The sequence below is a fragment of the Columba livia genome, chromosome 3 (assembly GCF_036013475.1).
Source record: "Columba livia isolate bColLiv1 breed racing homer chromosome 3, bColLiv1.pat.W.v2, whole genome shotgun sequence".
In the NCBI taxonomy this organism is placed as follows: Eukaryota; Metazoa; Chordata; class Aves; order Columbiformes; family Columbidae; genus Columba; species Columba livia.
Genome location: NC_088604.1, coordinates 57,373,744 through 57,395,306, shown reverse-complemented (window position 1 = coordinate 57,395,306; position 21,563 = coordinate 57,373,744). Strand labels below are relative to the sequence as shown.

At 36.4% G+C, this 21,563-nt stretch overlaps 1 protein-coding gene across 11 annotated transcripts in view; it reads right to left on the bottom strand.

Moving 5' to 3' along the window:
- Positions 1–21,563, bottom strand: part of LAMA2 (laminin subunit alpha 2) — a 356,006-nt gene that overhangs the window by 98,214 nt on the left and 236,229 nt on the right. For 10 of the 11 annotated variants that reach the window (XM_065056885.1, XM_065056887.1, XM_065056889.1 and 7 more), the window contains 9 exons: positions 18,072–18,215; positions 15,544–15,723; positions 14,577–14,765; positions 14,239–14,477; positions 9,485–9,602; positions 6,390–6,524; positions 5,609–5,733; positions 3,483–3,569; positions 2,406–2,599 (listed from right to left, as the gene is read on the bottom strand). In XM_065056885.1, coding sequence (XP_064912957.1) covers positions 2,406–2,599; positions 3,483–3,569; positions 5,609–5,733; positions 6,390–6,524; positions 9,485–9,602; positions 14,239–14,477; positions 14,577–14,765; positions 15,544–15,723; positions 18,072–18,215 — 1,411 coding nt within the window. The remainder of the gene's footprint in view (positions 1–2,405; positions 2,600–3,482; positions 3,570–5,608; positions 5,734–6,389; positions 6,525–9,484; positions 9,603–14,238; positions 14,478–14,576; positions 14,766–15,543; positions 15,724–18,071; positions 18,216–21,563) is intronic. The other variant, XM_065056893.1, reaches the window with a different exon arrangement.

Sequence of the window (21,563 nt, the reverse complement as noted above, 5' to 3'; positions counted from 1 at the left end):
CTTTAAACAAAGGGAAAAACATATAGTGAGAGTAAATAGGCATAAAATGTCTATTAAAATATTTAAATGTAGTTTTTGCAATTTATGGCACGGATGCTACTGCTGTGGTGTCAAAAGTTCCTGTGACAGGGGAGATTTAAAGCACCTCCTGTCTGTTTCTATAAGCAGTTCCTATTTTTATGACTACAGGAAAAAAACTGTTTTCATTTGATTGCTCACTTCAAGCAATGACATGCAATGTCCATATGCACATGCAAAGGATTGTATTTACAGTGAAAACTGATTATCTAGTTAAAGCAAAAATGCTGCTACAGGTAGTATAGATACATTTCAACACTGGTACATCATTATGTCGCAGTTAAATCACAGATTGTAGTTAACTACATCTTTCAAATCAAAAAGTTCAAAAATTTGGTTGACTTTTCCCGTTCATAGTGAGGATTTTTAACCTTATTATCCACACAATGAAATAGTCTGATTAATGAATTGGAAAACCATTACAAATGAAAACTTGCACTTAAACTGTTTTGTACAACTAAACTCTGTCAATCTGGATATACAAAAGACTTTTAAGAACATCAATATAGTAAATAACCAACATAAAATGTCTTAAGCGATGCCTGATATTGAACACACTGGCTAGTACTAGGAATAATGTAACAGGTATTCAGGATGTTGAAAAATTAAGTCATTTTCATTTAGATGCCACTCTGGAAAACACAGTCCTTATTTTAAAATTTTGTAGCTGTAATACTTATGGACTTAACTCATTATTTCAATTCTCCTTGACATGTAGGCCACAAAATGGAATCCAAAGCTTAGTTATTTCAGCAAAGTAGCTACTTACTCTATTTGCATTCATTTTGCTGTACTTCTAAATAGAGCTCAAGTTACACAATAGTTCAGAATTAAGTCCTAAACTATATCACACTACAGGACATTAGAGCTTCATTTCCCTTAAGTACACTAAGCTTTTAATCAGTTAACCAATGCCATATTATTAATAATACAGAAATAGAAATATTTATTTCTATATTTTGTGAACTCAACAGTCACAGAAGCTTAGTTATGCTAAATCCTGATCACTCTCTGAGAGCTGATCACAACCATTAAGTTGAGAGAAACAATGTCCTGTACTGTGTAGTCCCTGACCCTATGTGCCTAATGTCTTCCCCTTTAATCACCTAAAGAAGGCCCACATTTCATGCTTGACTGATGTGATACCTTCAGCCATTTTTAGTTCTTATTTGGTTTCTTTATTTTTCCAATTTGTTTTTAAAATGTTTGCAATTTGTCTGAGCTGTACTACCTTATTTTATTATTAGAGTGCAGTTCACCTCTATGTATTGAGGTAAAGAATGAATGCATGCTGTGAAAAAAAAAAAGGCCTTTTTTTGGTATCTGCTTGCCTTGATGTTACATATCCCTCACACAGGAAAAAAAAAAGTTCCAATTAAAGTCCTATAACAGATAAAAATCACACGTAAACATTAAAAGCAGTTAATTGTGCACTGCCAATACATTCAAAGATGCACAGATTAAGAATTATTATATACTGTGGACTTGCTGGATCCCTATCTGTGCTCTACTTTAAAACGATTGATGATGGCCTTGAGGGGAAATAAAATAAAATTAGTTCCTACTCAGCCAGGTAAAATGGAGGAGTGGAAAATGCCTTATTTCAGTCAGGATTTACTAAGTGTTCTAGAAAGGTTTTGCTAACTGATTTTTTTTATGAAATAAGCACACAATATCACTGGAAATAAGACTGCATGTTCAAATCAAACACTATCCAATTTCATGGAAAAAAAACTCCAAACAATAATAAAAGGCACTTGGTACATATCAAAACTGAAGGTAGGGCAAAGATACCAGTACTGTAAAATGTAACTTGGTGTTTTAAGCTATTAATTTTCTACTTTAAACAAAGGAAGTTCTTTGTTCCTGTATTTGTCTTACTGTTGTTCCTTATGTCTTTTAAATTCTAGTGGGTGTTTGTTGAACTAACACGGCCAAGAAAACGGTGGTAAAAACTTTCTGTGTGACTCAGGTCATAGAGCATTGCAATCACTGGTTAAACATTTAGGCCAACCCTAGGAAAATTCACTAAAAGCAAATATTGTCACAACTGCAGTAACAAGCTTTAGCAAAACTCCAGACTTCAAAAGCCCACAAAAAGAAATCTTTTAAATCTTTGCTGTCAGTTTTCAGCAAGCATATTAAAAAGTCTTAAGAGCTTTCCTAATGTTTCAAGGCTTGTGAAAAAATGGACCAAAATGCCAAAGTAGTAAGAAACCTGGCAACTATTTTCAAAGAAACCCACACAACTGACTGATGCACAAGTGGGGTTAAATTTCTGAAATACGACAATCAAAAACTCTCAAAAATTACGTTAGTATACGTACAAATGCATCTCATGCCATCACGTGCATGCCGATGTTCACAGCCAGCACACTTCCACCCTGTGAATCCAGGCTTGCAAGTGCACTGTCCGGTGACAGGGTCACAGGGGACGGGCAGGGAACCATATCGATCACACTCACATTCCTGGCAGGAGCCTCCTGGAACTTGTGGGTTTCCGGTGTAGCCAGAAGAACACCTAGACATTGCGAATACAAAAGCAGGTTTGGCCAGCTGAGGTGCATAGTGTACTACAATCAATACTCGGCAAAACTGTAAATAAAATGTACAGGAAAATTCACTCATGAACTACTAAAAAATCCCTTGGTGCTTTATGACATTTCTAGAGAGCGAAATGTTGAAAACTGTCCAACGAACTGATAATAACTTTTAACCAGGACATGGAACAGTCTGGATGTAAGGAGTATGCAGAAGTGATTCCATACCCCTAACAGTTTTCTGCTAAACTTCAATTATATCATGACAAAAAAGTTTCCACATTAGCAATGTTTGGTCTACAGCACCTTTTTTTTCCCACTAGCCACTTGTGTTTTCCATTAGAAGTGACATCTCATTGTAGACACTGGTTGATTTTCATCATCTTAATCCCACAGCATTGCTGTGGATGGGATAACAGCTGCTGTTGAGGTTATTAATTTGGTCATTAACATGTTTATCTGTAAGTATCTTTCACAATGAGTGCCCATGAGGACACAATAGTGACTAGAACAAAGGGTATAAGTGACATCAAGATACACTATAAGCATGGTAGCTAATTTTAGATAAATTCCATATTTTTTGGTTTAACTTCTGAGGTCCAGGGGAAAAATATTCCACAAATCAGAAAGTAAAACCAAGACAATATTTGTGATATAAGTAACACTGATCATCAGTTTACTGCGGGTAAAAATAAAAATTGCCTATTGTGGCTGAGTTTTAACAACATATAAAGAGGAAATAACTTATCCAAAGGCATGGATTTAAACATTAGTAAACATATGTTTCTGGTATTGGAGGACATTGCTCTCCATGTCTTGCCCTCCTTTCATTGTCTCTTTTTCTTCTTTTTCCATCAATCCTACCTTTCACAGTACTGGCCTTCATATCCAGGCGGGCATGCAGTACACCGGTAATCACTAGGTCCTTCCGCAACACAAGAAGGGCTAAAACTAAAATAAAGGCAAATAAAAAACTTTTTCCACTCTATTGCATCATTTCACTCTCATCAGCTGTGCAGAAGGGCCCATGGTAAGCCCCATTCTCAATGTAAATTGCAGCATTTTCTTATCTGTTCATAAGCGCCTATGGAAGATCCCTCCATTCTATTAAGAATTTTATGAATGCCTTGCTATGATACTGACACAACTTAGGATTCTGCTGGAAGGGCAGAATCAACAAGAGTCATGTCAGAGGGGATGGAGTCAACTATGCCCATGCTGTAGGCTTGTGTGATTGAATGGTGCTGTCACAGTGATCAAGAAAAGAGAGTAATGGGAAGGATGTGAAACAAAAGGTTACGAAACTGAACTAACAAACCTGCAGCCTTTCCAGTCTGATTTAATTTTAGTTTGAATAAAAGGAGATAAGCCAGTAAGAGTTTACTCAAAGGTAAGACATATAGAGGGAGAAAGGAACCAAAGTCATAGCCATGTGGAATTTTCCAAAATGATGGCATCAGATAATCTTTTCAAGGATGTACTGAAAATAAAAGACTGGCCAATAGATAAAAACAACTAAAAGCTACCTCCTTCATGATCAAGGAGGGGTTGTATTGTTTTTACTAAGCCATGACATGGATGAATAACTAGTGACTGCAGAGTGCACCTATAGGAACTGTGCAAAGTAGCATGTTGCTGGAATAGTAGTGTATTAAGTGACTGCACAGACAGGTAAAACAAACAAAAAGCGTAGGTAAGGGAAAAGAAACACAACTAAATATTAAAATGGTGCAACACTATAAAACTCATTCAGCTCTTTTTGGAAGAACCAGAAAAGCTCAGAGGTAGAAAGCGGCGAGCCCAGAGCTCCTTCTTGGTACAGTACTGTCAGCATCCTACTCTAAATTGCTTATAACGCATTAAATCAATAATGCTTGAATGAGTATATAAAATTACACCTTTGAAAAAAAATGTAAACAAATTGATCTATTACTCACAAAGTCATTATCCAACACATTTTCAAGTCTATAAAAATAGATCCACACCCCCAGGAACAACTCATTCTCTCTGTTCTTTTCTTTTTTTTTCAGCTCATCAAGTTTGAAGCTGACTGCTGATTGTACAGGAGCATAAAAACCAGTGTTTAACACCTCAGTGGAGTTTTGTGGAACTGCATAAACAAAAATAATTGCACTATACTCATCCACAAATATTCATCAGCTACCCTTCAAAACAAACCTCAGACCACCCCAAAATAATAAAGAAATAAAACAAGCAAGAAGAAATAAAATTTAGAAAACCCAAACAGATAAACCTCTCAGATATATTGGTTTGAAATACTCATTAAAACATCTTAAAGGTCAGACAAAGCACAGAAAAATGCTTTTAAGGAACACTTCCAACCTTTCATGGGAACAATCATGAAATAAACCTTTTCAGAGCAGTACTATAGTATGATTCCAAATATCATTAAGTGCCTTTCAGCAAAACAACAAACAAAGCAGAAGTGCTAAAGTATCATCTGCTGGGAACACACGCAGAGACATCGTGGCAAGGCTCATTAGCATAAAGCAACCAATAAAATTTATGCTGCAATAAGTATATTGCTTTTAAATTATTCTATCTTTCACAAATTGCCTAAAACTCATGTAACATTAAATAAGAAATCAATAAATTCCACAATGAAGCAAGAAAGGCACTGCAACACATTTATACCAACATAATATATGAGCGTAAGACTTTTTACAGTTCCCTTGTGGCTATATTGTACTTGAGTTCTGCTCTAGCTTCCTTTGTGAGAATACCTTTATAACACACATTCATTATGTGTTGAGTATTGCATTTTCTAGCACTTATTAATTTATTCATCACAAATTAGCAAGGGAGCAATTTCCAACTCTTAAAGGAAGATCAATTAGCAAAAGTAGATATGAAACATTTAGTATGGCTCACATGATGCAGATCTCCTGTAGCCATCTGAAAAGTGAGCCCAAAAACTAAGTCCTTGCTTTATGGAAAGGTAATTCTGTGTCATGAGCTTGTTTACTTACTTGTTACTGGGATTGGATAGGGGACAAGCACAAGGCTGACAGTCATCCGAAGAGCCTTGGACAACACCATAAAATCCCAGTGCACATCTCTCGCAGTGGTGACCAGCGGTATTATGCTGGCAATTCTGCAGAGGAAGGAGACAGAATTGACTGTATTGATAACTACAAGAAAGCAGACAACATTTTGTTCCCAGCCTTGGGGATTCAAACTTATCTGGATTTATAATTTCTCCCTCCCTGACATGATTCGCAGTGGGACTGCTTGCTTTAAACTTCTGTCAAATGCCTGCTGAGTTATATATGGGTTTACAAGGAGAAAGAATGGAGGCCTGTAGCTAGCCAGATGTATCCTATGGAATTTCTTATCCCCTTCAGCTTTCCTTTTTTCTTTTGTTCCAGCTGTTGAAGCAGGAGAAATAACCAATTAAAATTCAATCTTACTGTATTAGGTCACATGTGTTACTACCTAGAAGAGCAGTGTTGTGTTTATTGCATGATGCATGGTACATTGCCTCTTTAGTTTGCAGATATTTAGTTTCTCATCTAACACAAATAGTAATTCAGCAGCAATAAAGCACAGCATAATCTGAACACCAGAAAATAAGAATGGAAAATATTAAAGGCAGACAGTTTATTTTTTTGAACTCACTTTAACTTTCACACTTAAGGTATTTATGCAAAACTAGATTAAAATATTGTCCTCTATTTTTTTAGATCAATTACACTACTTATGAATTTTACATTAAGATTATCCTAGTGCATAAGTTCAGAAATACAATACCTGACAAATTGATGTTTCAGGGTCACACATAGTACTGTGTCCATGACACTGACATAAAACACACACGCCTAAGGACTGCGCAGGTGTCCTTCCTCCAGGTGAAGTTGAAAGCCTATAAAATCCTGGAGAGCATGACTGCAATAAAAAAGATGCAGAAGAAAACAGATCATTACACAGTAGAGTAGGTATGAGGAGCATTGCAAGCTCATCTTTCCAATCACCAGTTTTTACAAGTTGTGAAAAAAACCTGACGGGTTCCAGCTGTGTTACAAACAATATACAGTACTTTACAGATAACAAGAACCAGCGCTAATTGCAAACATTGCTGAAAAATCCCTGGAGCACTCCACTGTCACCAGGCTTTTCATACTGCAGCTTTAGAGACCTTTCATTCAGACGTAGAACACCTCACTGTTCTCACTGTGCATCAAGCATCGTTCCTTTCATTTCTTAAGAATAATGTTTGTTTTCAAAATAAATTTTTTGCATGGACTGTGGAGAACGAGCATGATGATTCTGTTTTCTTCCTCCTTCATGAATTTTTCAGGTTTGACAAGCTAATATCTGCCTACATACCGCCTGATGGATAACAAGCAAAAGTCAAATTATACTAATAAAAAAAGGCTGCATTATTTATAGCTATATAATTTAAAGACCATAAAAGTAAAGAATTCAAAATATTAAAGGTTTTCCATATCTTGGAACTATTAGGCCAGAATCAAATTTATCTATCACTAAGTCTCCTCTACCCCAGCTTGGCAGTAAAATTCTGAGAGCAACCCAAAAATTACTAGCAAAGCTGACACATGCAAAATCAAGCACTCGATATTTATTTCAGGCTCATTATGCAAATGTATGATAGTGCCTACATAGCTTCCAGAAAGCACACAGCTATGGCAGCATAAAAATACAAACAGGACCATTTTGACAGTTCAGACCATTAGGGATGAGTGCATACAGACAAGTCACTCATCCCATGTATAAATCTCACCACCTCGTGGTGCCAGGAGCCTATGAACTCTGCCTGATGAGGTAATTTCTGACTGTTGACCACAATTTGTGCTTTTTGGAAAAAATGTGAATAGTACACTTTCCAGATAGCAATAAAATGGATGCAAAATAAAACAAAAGAGTAAGTATCTTTTCATGATCAAAAGCAGGATTCTTCCATCAAGCACTATATGACACTGCTCTGACAATTCTATAATCATTCCCAAAACCGACAGGAGTCTAAGTTATGGAAAAAGCATAAACACAATTATTTTTTTTCGAATCACAAATAAAGTAATATAACTCACCTCTGCTTTTCTCCTTTTATTTTGACTTAGACTACATTAAGATCCCTGAAGCACAGAAAAGGTCTATCTGCTTTTTCATGGTTTCTGAAGAATTTCAATTTAGATAAATAATCTCAAAAGGAATTTTCTTACTACAATTTCCTAAATTTTTCCTCCCTCTCAAGCTGCAGAAGAGTCCTTGTCCAAACATAATGTGGTCCAAGGCATAGCTTAGAAGTTCTGAGTAACTTTTGGATTGAGGTATAAATATATGGTACATCCTCAAACAAATCTAATCTCTAACCATTTTTTTTTCTGATACGCTACTGACACTCTTCTCATCTATTCTGATCTAAGCACTTCTGAGATGAAACGGGACACAGCAAAAGATGAAGCAAACTACATTTTTCATTACTAGTTTGGAAGTTTTTCAGAAATAGCCATTAGGGAAGCTCTTACCACCATTTTTTCCACTTGTCATTGACTTGAAAACAAAGAAAAAGGATATAAATGTCACTTCTAATAAAAACTGCTGTGCAAAGAGTCCTCACAAAGCAATTACAGGATAAATAATGAAACACTTACATATAGCCTGTTAGCATTTGCTTAAAGAATGCCTGAATATTATTATTTTTCTCCTCCTGAAATTAAATAAACCTTCACAGAACACACCTTCACTAAGCACACTAAAAATAAACTAAGTTAAGAGCATGTAAAGATCACACAATTAAACAAAAAGTATGAAGGTTGTAACCGAGACACTTATTCCAGCTCCCGGTTGGTGTGAATTAAAATTATTGCATTATCATGTATTTTCCTTCAAAAACGCAATTTGTTACAGTAATTTTTAAAACGTGTGTACCTCTGAGCAAACGTTGGAGACTTGATTTCTCATACGTATATTTACACACATTCAGGTGTATGCACTTAATAAAATAGTGTGCCAAGAAAACGCCTTCATTTACATCCCTGCACACATTTCCTGTGAACTCACTGCTCTTGTTGCCTCATTTACTGTGTAACACAAACCTGTACAACCTCTGAAAGGAGCAGAGTTTTCATGGATAACAAGGCATCTTTCCCGTCATTTACTCACTCCAAATTTTCTTCTGTTTTCAAATTTGTTTGTATGCTTCAACTTTTCATTGATGAATTTCATTCAACTGATAGATCTTTAACTTTTCAGAATTAATGAATATGTAAACTTTAATTATTCACTATTACAAATGTTAATTTTTATTTTAATGATTTTATTTTTTTTTTTATTTGACATAGAAGTTTTCTTGGTTTTTCTTCACAGATTCTGTGAATCATGGTCATGATAAAATGATGCATATAGTTCAGTCTTTTGGAAGATATGATATTGTAGCTGTATTGTGTATTATGGCCCACCGTAACACAAAAACATAGTACAATCTGTTGTACACCGTAGATTACAAAATTATTATACCCTTATCTGGCCAAAAATGCTTGATCAGTCAGTATCAGTCACACAATTGAGCATCAGAGATGCTGACCCAGTAACGCTGACTTTCCTGTATTCTAAGTGTTTGAGTCATCACCATGGTTTCAGTGGCATATTTGCCAAAAGCAAAAAAAAAAAAAGTGCTTAAATTCCTTGAGAGATAACTGAGAGAAAAATAATATGAGTAATTAAATTATGAGAGAATTGTTGTCAGTTAAATGAATTCACACTCTTATTTTTATTCACATTATTATTTTTATTCACTTATTATTCACATTACTTATCACACCTTGCTAATGAATGGACTGAAGAAGGTATAAAGGCTTTTCCTGGGAGCCAGGTTAGTACCGTACCTCACAAGACAAACCAGAATAACCCAATGGGCAGTCACATTTCTCAATCAAGTGAGCCTGAGGAGTCACTCCAGACACAGTGCCGCTTTCAGCAACCTCCATTGAGATCTCAGAAATCCTGAAAAAAAGGAGCAAACATCTCTAATGAGATTAGTCAAGCACTAAATCAAACCCAGTTAGTCCCAGTTAGCACAGGAGAAAAGAGTCGTATTTGGCTGTTTGTAGGCTTCTTGATCTACAGGAGACAAACAGCACCATTTTTGCATCTCCTAAGGAAACAACAAAGCTATCAGCACCTCCAGTCTCATTTTCCATTTCTAGGCAATAGTATAACTGATTTTTCTCTCCTTCTTATTTCTGTCTCATTTTTAAACTATTTTCAGCCAAACTATAAACAAAAGCTCATTTCTGATTCTTCATTTGAACAGACTCATTAAGAAATTGAAGTCACATACTAAATGCAGTTCCAATTCATGGTAGTAAAATTGTCCACTAAATCTACTTTTAATGAGGCAACTATTAAAAAAAAAAAGAAAATAAATAAAATCTATCCTCAGCAACAAAAGCAACTTAACAAGCAGACTTCAAAGATATTGGACATTTGCCTTTTTAGCAGGAATTTTAAGATCTGTAGCCAGATATAATTTTATTGCTTTTTTTTTTTTCCTTAGGAAATTATTTAAACACTTAAACAGTTTAAAGCAAACACGAAATCCTACTACAGAAGCATCTGCTAGTGTCAGAAAGAGATATGCTTCATGGTAGAGCTTCCAATATTTTAACTTTCCAAAGTTACCAGAAATCTTATTGCCTCTCAACCACTCCCTGTCTTTCCAGCATGCATGCTGACGGGCTAAATAGGCCCACAGACAAAGACAACAAACACAATATCTAATGAAATACACTTAATCCTAATGTGCTGCACTGCTGTTCTTTTAGCTTACTTCTTTATTTTGGGAGATTGTTAGTTTGTTTAAATGAATGCTACAATCTGGAATCCCTTACTGTCTTTGAGAAACAAAAAGGGTAGAATAGCATACATTTTAAAGCTTCAGGTATATCGCCAACCTAAAAGAAAATGTTGAAGAACATGTGACTAACTAGCTCAATAAATATTGATAATGCTGATACAGTCTGTTCATTAGGTGTCTGTGCAGAAGGCTAATGCAGAGGAGCTCACAGAGCTGCTCATCTCCTCACACTCACCATGGATCTGCTCCCAAACCTTAAATACTAAGTGACTGAGTGACATTCTTCTGCACATTGGCATATTGGCACCAGTGTCAGGATGACTTCAGGAAAAGTAAATGCCCACTGCTACACTAGCTGAGAGTTTTGTGATGGAGCTTATGTGACCAGCCCCATACTTCTTCATACCTTGTGTCAACGGAAAATCTCCAAATAATCTAGTGACTTAAATCCTGTGCACCCTTCTTACTACCTGAAGAAAGAGGTTCAGAGGAGCATGGAAATTGGGGAGGAAAGCAAAAAACCAAACAAGACTGAAAATAAAGAGGGCAATACCACAAAACCATTCAGATCTGATATGTCAATGTAAGCTTATGCTGAAACAAAATGAAATATGCCTCCCCATCATCTTCAAGGCTGAGGCAACAGTCTGTGTGCTGCAAAACACCTGTTTACTGCCAGAAAGCTGTATTTACATAATAATATACTCTGTGACTGCAAAGCTACCTGTTGTTTGTGTGGCAATGTTACTTAAGGAAGGTCAAGCTTGGTTGATTCTTGGAACATGTCTAATAAGAAGCAGTCCAACAACTGCTACCTGATCAGTGTCAGGCATATTAAAATAATTCACAGTCAAATTGAAAGCATACTCCCAATTGAAACTAATTTATTATCACAGTCCTGTTGCCTGAAAAGCAAAACAAAATCTATAAAAGCAATGTTTCAATTTAGACCAGTGAATGTGAAAATGAGGGCAACAAAATGAACAATACAAGAGAAAAATGTCTGGCTTTGGATTCTGAGCAGAAATCTCTAAATCACTAGTAATGCTGCAGCTTTGAAGCAGAAACAACATTGGCACTGCTGCTAAACTATATAGCTAATACAGTGCTAACACTAGAATTAGGCTATTTTTAGGCTTCCAACTGCTTGCGCTGCTTTGACTTTATTTTAAAATGCTCTTCCTGTCATTTATTACTTATCTGAAGCTTTTAAACTCTGCAACTTAAATTAAAGCACTGTTAAAAACCTAAAAAAATTAAAAATATTTCATATATTGTATTTTCCTCCTCCCTTATACAGTTTCTCTTACTTTATACTTTTCTACTATGCACAGTCAGGTAGAAAGAAATACTTTATTAGTTGAGAACAAGGCCCTTATTTAGAAAGCACTCTATTTAAACAAATAGTTTATTATAAGTAATTTAATTCAAATATATATTTAAAACTGAGCATAAATATTGTCCTTTAGAGGCACTCAGACTATTTTTAATAAAAGCCTTCAATTCTAATGCAAGCTAATATTCCACTAACCTTTAAAAACATTTGGGGGGATTTATTTTGTGGTCTTAAGCAGAACTTCTTCTGAAATCATTCAAGGTGCTGACGTGAAAAAAAAATAATGATGTATTCCTGCTGTTTATTTTCTACTTAAAGTCTCAGATGCCATGTGATGAATGTTACTTATGTAACCAGACAGATCACAAAAATCTATTGTAACATAACCACTTCCAAAATCAAGTATGGTCTGATATACAAAGTTATGACTTCAGATGGAGAGTTACCAGAAAGAACAGATGAACTCTTTGCTAAGTCCTGCTGCCTTATAAAATGTCACATTCTGAAAGGCAGTGCTGTAAAAATACATTTTGGAATACAGTGCCACCTTGCAAACCTGAAAAGTCCTTTTCTGTCTTGTTATATGCCTCATTACTAGGTAGCCATGATAAAATGGTCATGTACTACAATGCAGGTTTATTTAGGTCATGATTGTCATATGCATCTCAGGACAAAACCATGAAAACAGAGGCTCGTTTTCATAACTTATGCTGCTTGAGGTGAGACAGTATTCAGTTTTTCTTCCACATCCGAACTAGGATCTGTAGTGCTTAAAGGGAAGGGAGAAACAGACACAGATATGTGTGGATTTGGTTCTCAAATTTTCCACAGATATGTGTGGATTTGCTTCTTAAATCTTCCGTGTTGCACTGGAGTTACTTTCATACATCTATCCACAGGAAATCCCTGTGCTGGCAATACAATATCCTAAATAGACTAAACCAAAAATAAATGAAACCAGTGTAAAACATTTATGGCATCTGTTGCTAATATTTACTGTCTAGTTGGTCCAAGCTGGACGAATATTTTTCTGTAAATGTTATATGTCAGAGATAATACAGCAACAGTTACTGTTTTCCGTCACACAATGCTGCAATGTTGCATTGCATCTGCCCCTACTACTCACCCTCAAACTACAAAGGACATGTTCTTATAGATCTATTTGTGACCTAGAAACCTATAAATAATTTTAGCGTATCACTTTTATGACAGAATCACAGAAAAGACCTCTGTAGACCTTTGAAGTTTATCTCCAATTATTCCTGTGTCCTTGCTAATAAATTTTGCTTGTGAAGGATATTGTGAATTTGGTATCAAAAACTTTTAGGAATATTTTATGTAAACTGTTCCAGAAGTTCTTTATCCCCAGGAATTTTTCTCGTATGTCTAATGTGAGTATTACTTGCTGAAGTTTAAGCTAATTTCTTTTTTTGCCTTACCCATCATGGCAACAGAGAACTGATTCTTTTCTTTTTGACAATATTTTCTGCATCTTAAAGCAATTTCTAATTTCTAAATAAATCTGTTATTTATACCTTCCCTCACACGTCATATTTTCTGACCTGTGATGATGATCACTGTTATCTTCTGGGCACTTTAATAATTTTTTCTTGAACCCTGGTATCCAAAACTTGATGCTTAGGCCTTACTACTGTTGAGTGGAAGGAAAAGATTTTTTTTTTTTAATCTTTTTAGGTTGTACCTGTTTATACATGCAACTAGAATATTAGCATTTCTCAACAAGAATATCATTACTGAGTCATGTTCACTTGATGATATGTTGTAAACAACAGAGCCCTCTTTGAAGAATACGTAACTAAGCAGTCGTTCCTTGTTTGTTCAACTGACTACTCCTTTCCAAGTGTAAAATCTTATAGCTGACCTTTAGATTGCAGTACATTTTTGTATTATTCCTCTCATCTTGTTGTCTAATGTCCACTTCAAATTTAGTGTTATCTTTATTTCATCATCTAACTTATTAATGAATAAACTAAATAGAAAACGTTGACTGTATCTGCCCCTATTATATTGGATTAAGTAGCATTTCATTACAGGAGTACTCTTTAATCTTCGACTTTCTACCTCATTTCCCACGTGCTAGAGAAAATTCCTACATATGCTAACATTTCTATTTAATTACAGCATCATGTTTTCATGAAGATGACATTTATTCAAAAAATACTTTGGGTTTGTTTCAGGAAGCATGTGCTTACATGTGTTTTCTGTTCCAGGATCCTGAAAAGAAGGTTTTCATTTGCCTATTGTGATTAAATGTCCTGTTGAATAAAATTTCCCTTTCCTGCATTTTCTACTGTGCTGAATGCCAACTCCTTCTGCTTTTCTTAGCAACTGCTTATAGTTTATGAACAAAAAATGCACTGGGAAGCTCTATCAGGTTATCGTCTGTGACTACTGCACTATTTCAGACCACTGCATGAAACAGTTACCTGCTTTGCCTCATGATATTGCCATGAGTAGCCTTAATAAGAATGTAATGAACATCATACAACACGTTCAGGAAGTCTTCCCGGGATACAGGTCTACTTGGTCTTGAGTCGTCTCCATAATACTTCCAGGTGAAATCTGCCTGGGCCACTGTCCTGTTGACACTTGGATCATCATGATAATATTCCCAGGGCACAGTGTTTCTGACTCTTTGGTCATCACCGTAATATCCCCATTCATGCTGAAAGACAATAATTCAATACAATAATACTGATTATTAACAGTATTAAAAAGAACCAGGTGCTTAAATTCTGGGAGGGTGAAAGCAGATTTCCATTACCTCTGTCATCTCTATCTCGTGCCTTGTCAGCTGCCCAATCAAAGGGGCAGCCATATGCCGGACAATAATTCTGGGATGGGTGGGAGGCCCACCTCTGATGATGACTTGTGGGTAGTAAGTAGTAAAACCTGTCTCTTCTCGTGCTTCAAAGTAGATTGCGTATTTCAGTTTCCCTCCATAAGCAGTCAGCTAACAAAGCAAAAAACAAAGTACAAAAAGAAATCTCATTTTCAGTTAGCTAAAAATAAATCCCTGCGTGTATGTAGGAGATATATGCACTCAGCACCTGTGTACAGTCTGATAAATGTGTGTATGGTAGAAAATAGCAATACATGCTTGTGGAACTATCTGGGGACACGGGCTGTGTTCAAAAATACCCATTGGCAATTTGTTGTTGTACTACACTAAAAACAAAACATTATCTATTTCTTTATATATGCCTCGATGCTCCCCAAAGTTTGTGTTAGAGAAAGAAACATCTAAACTTTCCCAAGCCAAACCAAGAAATATGAAAAGTGCAAAATAAATTGTCACAGAGGTGCACAAAGGAGGGTTATTTCAATAATTTTCTCCTGTTTAACTAACAGAGATCAGGCATTTTTTGTTTAAAGTGGAAAGAAACAAAAATTTACAAGACAGTTATATTAAATTAATGCAGCTTAATTTTTCAAATAACATTTTTATGATAGAATCTATCATTTGTAAAAATATTATATGTTACTGCCTGTTAGTATATATTTTTAAATAGTGTTTATGTTAAAGACTTATGAATTTCCATGATAACCAAGCAAATAATTTTTTATAATGGAATAGCATTTATTTTCTTTTGAAGTATCTTCCACTCTGTGATGATGTGCTTAATGGAAGGGAAAAAAAAGGCCTTGTAAAATACAAATGCAAGATTAAAAAAAAAAAAAAAAAAAAAAACAGAAATCCCTGTCAATATTCAGTGGAATTTTATGTTTACCTTTCGTCCCTCAAACTGCTCTGGAAGTCTCCAGTAAACAGGTTCTGACCGAAGATCCTGTATCACCTGTTCTATATTTGCTACTATTTCAGGAGGCTGGAATGCAATCCCTGAAAGAGTGCTGCGCTGAAGCTTTTCATCCACCAGTGGCAGAATCATTTGCTCTGGCTTCAAGGTCACCTATACATATTGAAAAAAGGCGAGAAGAAAATCAAGTCTATTTCTCTCCATGAAGTGTTAGTCTTTAAATTCTTACTGTTCTAAAAATTATTTCTAGGTAATTCCAATTCACATCATGAGTAATTTGTCACAGAGTCTTACTACTCCTTCAGGTCTAAACAGTGATAATAATGACTTCCCCTTCAAACATTTCACACTTTCTTGTCATGTTAACAAAGAATGTACTAACGCTGGTTAAAAGAGTTTCAGCAGCAAGCGATCCCATGAATTTTATTGAAGCGATTTTCATAGTCCTATTCCAGTCCCAGGTCTCTTCTGTTTGGATTGTGAGAAACACACCTTATGAAGAAGCATACTTCCTACCAACACTCATTATACATCACTGGGTCTGTGGAATACAGTGCCCAATTTCGTGCTACAGTTATGCAATATTCAAGCTAAGTGTTGTCTGGCCAATATGCCAGTAGGGGTCAGGGTTTCTGTAACGCTAAATTCAGATTTACTTTAAAATATAAGGATGCCACTTAGATACTTCTAATTTTCTCAGACTATTCAAACGTGTCTTAGCATTATATGGAAATCATTATTTTGATCAAAAACTGCAATAAGACTCTTAGTAATTCTGTACAGATGAAAGTATCACAGGAAGCTTGCAAACAAATGCAAAGGGCTGGTATAAAAATTGTCTCCTCCCAAAGAGTGAGGAAAACAATGAAAACGCATGTAGTCATCCCATCAACAGGCTGTTCATGAGGTAGAGATCAGGTAATGAGGAATTCACCAAGCTCAGTACTGTACTTTAATCATCTTGTCATTTCCATTTACAGCAGCATCTATGGACTTACCAGACATGGAGGCATTTCTAATGTTGCCAGCCCAAAGTGAGATTTCCTGAGTTTCTGTCATAACCTTATTTTACTGTTTACTATTTGAGACATCAAGAACATGGCCAGCATGTTTGAATTTCAGATCAGCCTTGCCTTATTGTCATATAAGATAGGATTTGCCTGGTTAAATATGTCTAATGCCATTTGAAGTACCTGAGAGTATCTGAAATAGCCACTAGCAGCTGGCAGAATCCAGTCTCATTCAGTGTACAGCTCTGAATCAATTCAGAAATTGACAGGAGGACTAAAAACTAGATGAGATGTGGACACACACTTCTTCAGATATAAGCATAAATATGAAAGGAAGTTAATGAAGAAACAAAAATAATCAGGAGGTTTAAACTACGTTTCTACTTTGTGCTGCCACAAAGGTCAAAGCATACTTTTCCAGAACTGTTTCTGTCATGGAACTTGATTAAATTTTATAACTTGTCATCCTTTTAAAGTCTTCCTTTTCCAGCCTACCAGCATATGGTGGGCAAAACTGAAATAATGTGAAAACCAGGGTCAGATCATGATACATGATAAATCATTTTACCCACTGGGAAGGGAAAGATGTGTTACTGGATTGGACAATGAAGGAGAGAATGGGACTTTAACCAGAATATATGAACTCTTTAGTAAGAGATCACATCTTGATTTCAACCTCAAGTAACATTATCCAATTGACTCTTGTGCTTGAAACAAGTCATGGGCTTTGGCTGATTTGCATTAGGCAGACATTCCCTGCTTCCAGCAGAGTTATGACCGACCACGCATGAGGACTGAACCAGTCATTTTTCATTAGAAACAGTGCCTCCAGAACATAACTGAGGAGCTGGCGCAGCAGTGATGGAGAACAGTGGTCTCAATGCGTGTTTTGCACTCATCGTCCAGATAAATAGAGACATCCAGTCTGCTTTATTAGTCTAGCATAGGTCCCAAGGCCCACTTCAACAAAAAGGTGGAGAGGTCTTTGCTCTGATAGATTATACCCTTTCACTCTTTTATTTAAACAGAGCTCAATAAGCTATTTTTTAAAAATAAAACCAAACCAAACATAACAAAAACACGGCAATGAAAATAAAGAGATTAATTGAACCAAGAGAAATCTATGCTGGACAAAAAGTATCTGTGACCCCTGAATACACCTGGGTAAACTGTGTATCATACACCAGAGATTATGTTACAATGCACCGGACTGCATAATTTCCCCTTGCCCTTTCCTGGGTTTTAATAGCTTTACTTTGGCATGATGTCAACTATCCCATCACTGTTTTTCTTATCTACTTATTTACTTTCAATACCTCGACCGTGATCGTGTAATGGAACATAAGCGCTCTTTCCACTTCTTGAAGTATAAAGAGGAAAACGATTGTTTAAATGTTTGGCCATTTTCTAGCTACCTCTCTGTGCCTGACTAAAAGATGCCAGCAGGAAACAACATTATCGCATTACATGGCTCAGCAGTTTCCTACTCACCCATGTGCGAACCAGCCCCCTTGCCTCACTGCACTGTGTGGTCAGGCCAAAGCAATAGCAACTGCTGCAGCCAAGTGGGTTTCTGGCAGAGAGGCTAAATGTACCAGACTTGCACCTGTCACAGTGGACACCTTCCACATTAACCTGGAAGAAAGAGAACATTAGGAAAAGAAAGGAAAAAAAAAAAAACCAACCACCACATCAAAAAAGCAAGCTCTATTTCAATGTAGTAGGAAGAAAAAGAAAATCATACAGTAATGATAATAACAGAGTGCAGAAATAAATAATAATAAGTGTAAGGAAATGTTCAAGGAACTTTCCAGCTTCTTATCATGTGTGTATGCAAACATATACAACTAATGCAACTAAGGTATTTGCATCCACTGAGTAGCTCTGAGCAACGGATGTTGGCTTCATATTTACACAGAAAAACCAAATGGCAATCTGGGCATGTCATGCTCAATAAGCAATTGATAAGAAAAAAAATATGTCCTTCTGAAATTACCAGGGTTAATCAAGCCTTTTGTTTAATATGAGTTATTTGACAATTAGCTTTGACAATTAGAATGTTTAAGGTACAGTATTAAATGTTCTTATCGAGAAACCTGTCTTAACAGAAATATTATAGAGAAAAGCTTTCCCCTCTTCATAATTGTTTTCCACATCACTGAACAGTATTAGCAAGACTGAAATGTTTCACTGTTGTAATGTCAGTGCTTTTATTTTCATTTTTCAATTAGTCCAAATAAAAAGCTATACCAGATAGAACCAGGTACATGAAAATTTATGCACGGCCTTTTAAAACCATTTTCATACTGAGACCAAGGTATTAAAAAAACCCACTGATATGAAAGTACTGGTTGGCTTTTCCTCCCCCTCCCCCCCACACTTTTCTTTTTTTCTCTTGAGAGTAATGTGAAGAAGCCAATCTAAAAAAAAAAAAAATCAAGTTTCCAAAGCTTACACAAGAAACCAACATTATTCCTGAGGATTTACCATTTTTAGCCCTCATTTCCACGCAAATCTGCAAATCTGTCTACACTGTATTTAGCTTTGATTTTGCTCCTTTTTGTCAAACAAAGGGACTCTTGAGCCTTTGAAAACTAATTTCTGCAGCTCTAAACAGCAGGTTTAAATGGGAAAGATTAGCATTTTATAAAAATCTAGCTTCTTCAATACAGAACTCTTACAAAAAAGTTACATAAAGGGTTAACCAGCCTGTCCTGGTTTTAGTGAATTTTCCTTTCAGCTAAGTTCTTCTAAGTAACTGCACTTTTCTGAGTTTGGTTGCATGTTTTTGCAGACAGGAGCTGATAATGTAAATGGAATGCAAGGCTACTGATAAAAATCCACATCCCATAAGTGAGAGGGGCGTACTTGCGAGGAGGGGCAAACAGAACAGGTGACTAAAATTGACCAACTAAGTATTCCATCCCATCCACATCATACACCCTATAAAACTGGGAGATCACGAGAACCTCACTCTCTCCGACCACAGCCAGCATCTAAAGAGGACGCTGCCTGTTGCCCCTGTGATCCAAGGCCTGCTTCCAGACCATGTGTCCCTGAATCCAGTTCTGGTTTGCTGTGGAGGACATTCAGGTGCCTGCCCTGCAGCTGCTGGAGCTGAGCCAGCTCTGCTGAGCTGCTCTGGGAAATTCAAGAGTGGTTTTGTGTATTTTGTATTATTTTCTCCAACTTGCAAGTCTCTCTCTCTTTTCCTCCTATCACCTTGCCTTGGTGGGGAGGACTGAGGGGGGTGGTTGGGAGGGGGTTAACAGAGAGAATCTGCCATGGTTTATTGTCGCCCTGCAGTAAACAGTGACACAGCCAGAGATTTAATTTCAAACTTGGATTTAAATTCTGGAAAAAGAAATCTGCTGACTTAATTTGGTATTATTTGTCCATTTTTTGTCATAAATTGTAAATCTGTTTAACATCAGTTGCAGTTTCTTATCATTAATCATCAGCTAAGTATATACTGTTAATTTGCACTCACAGAAACATAGAAGCAACTATATTAGCCATAAAAGAATAAAAAAAGAAACATTTCTATTTAGAAATGCATAAATCTCCATTCTTTCTACTTTGTGCTTACAAGAGCTACAAGAAAGACACTGATGTACTGAACCTAGTCAAGAAAAGGGGCACTGAGTTGGTTAGAGGGCTTGGAGAAGCTGAAAGAACTGAGATACTTCTATTTTTCCATTTCAGAGGACAATATAGGACAAATAACGGTGATCATTAGGATAAGTTTTACTCAGATGGTCCATGTGACCAACTCACTCAAGTTTTCTTACAATCTCACCATCAACTGAATCAGTATTTGTGAAATAGAACATGATGTTTTCTGTTCAAATACACCAGAAAAACAGGAGGATCATCAAGCTGTCTGCATAAAGAGATTGTGAAATTCCCATTCTTGAAGATACCGCCTTAGCACTCTTTCAAACAAGGCACTGAACTAGATGACCTCCATAGGTCCCTTCCAAACTAATCTGTTCTACAGTTTTTCCATTGAATCTATCCTTTAAACTCAGAATGAAGGGGCTGGTGCCCATTTAACAAAATAATTACCTGGGAATTCAATGATTTGAATTCATCCTTCTATTTTACTTTGTGTCATTACAGTCCCTGAAAATGAATGAATCAAAATCACAGAAAGAATCTCTAGGGGTCAGTTTTAAAAACCTCCTCCTTGAAGCAGGACTATCACAAACACTAGATCAGGTTACCTATGCATCTTTCTAGTCAGTTCTTGAAAACATCTGAGAATGGGTATTTCATAACATTTCTGGATTATCTGTTCCTAGTGATTTTTTTTCCTAGTGTCCAACTCAAAATTCCCAACATGTCACTTGCAGCTTTGTCACATCTTTTGCTACTATCAGAAAGGGCTTGACTCCCTCAGCTACTCTTTGAAGTGGCTGTAGGCTACAACTGCATTTTCTCCTAGCCCCTCCTCTTTGTAGACTAAAAGACTCCAGCTCTTTCATTATATCCTTACAGATCATCTGCTCTAAGTCTCTTTGCAGCCTTTTTCTAGATCCTTTCCAGTTTCTCAACAGTCTTGAATCACATCCTAAAACTGGACGCCACTACCAAGTGCAGTCTTACCAGCACTGAATAGAGGGGGATAGAGATTCCTCTGCTGGCAGCTGCATTGGCCAGCATGATCCAGGTTAGTATGCGGTTTGCCTTATTCACAATAAGAGTACGTTTGGCTTATATTCAGCTTGCCATACCCCAAAGCCTGTATGTGCTTCTCTGCAGAATTATCACTCAGGATTTTTCCTCTCAAACTGCACTGATTCTTGAGGTTATTCCACTCCAGTTTGTGACCTTTCTATTTTTCCCAATCATCAAGCTTTTCAATGACCCTCTAGATTGAAGTTCTACTGTTCAGCACGTCTGTCTCCTCCAAATCAGCAACATTCTTGAATCTGCTGATGGTGAATTCTGTCATCTGTGTCACTGAAGAAGGCATTGGCT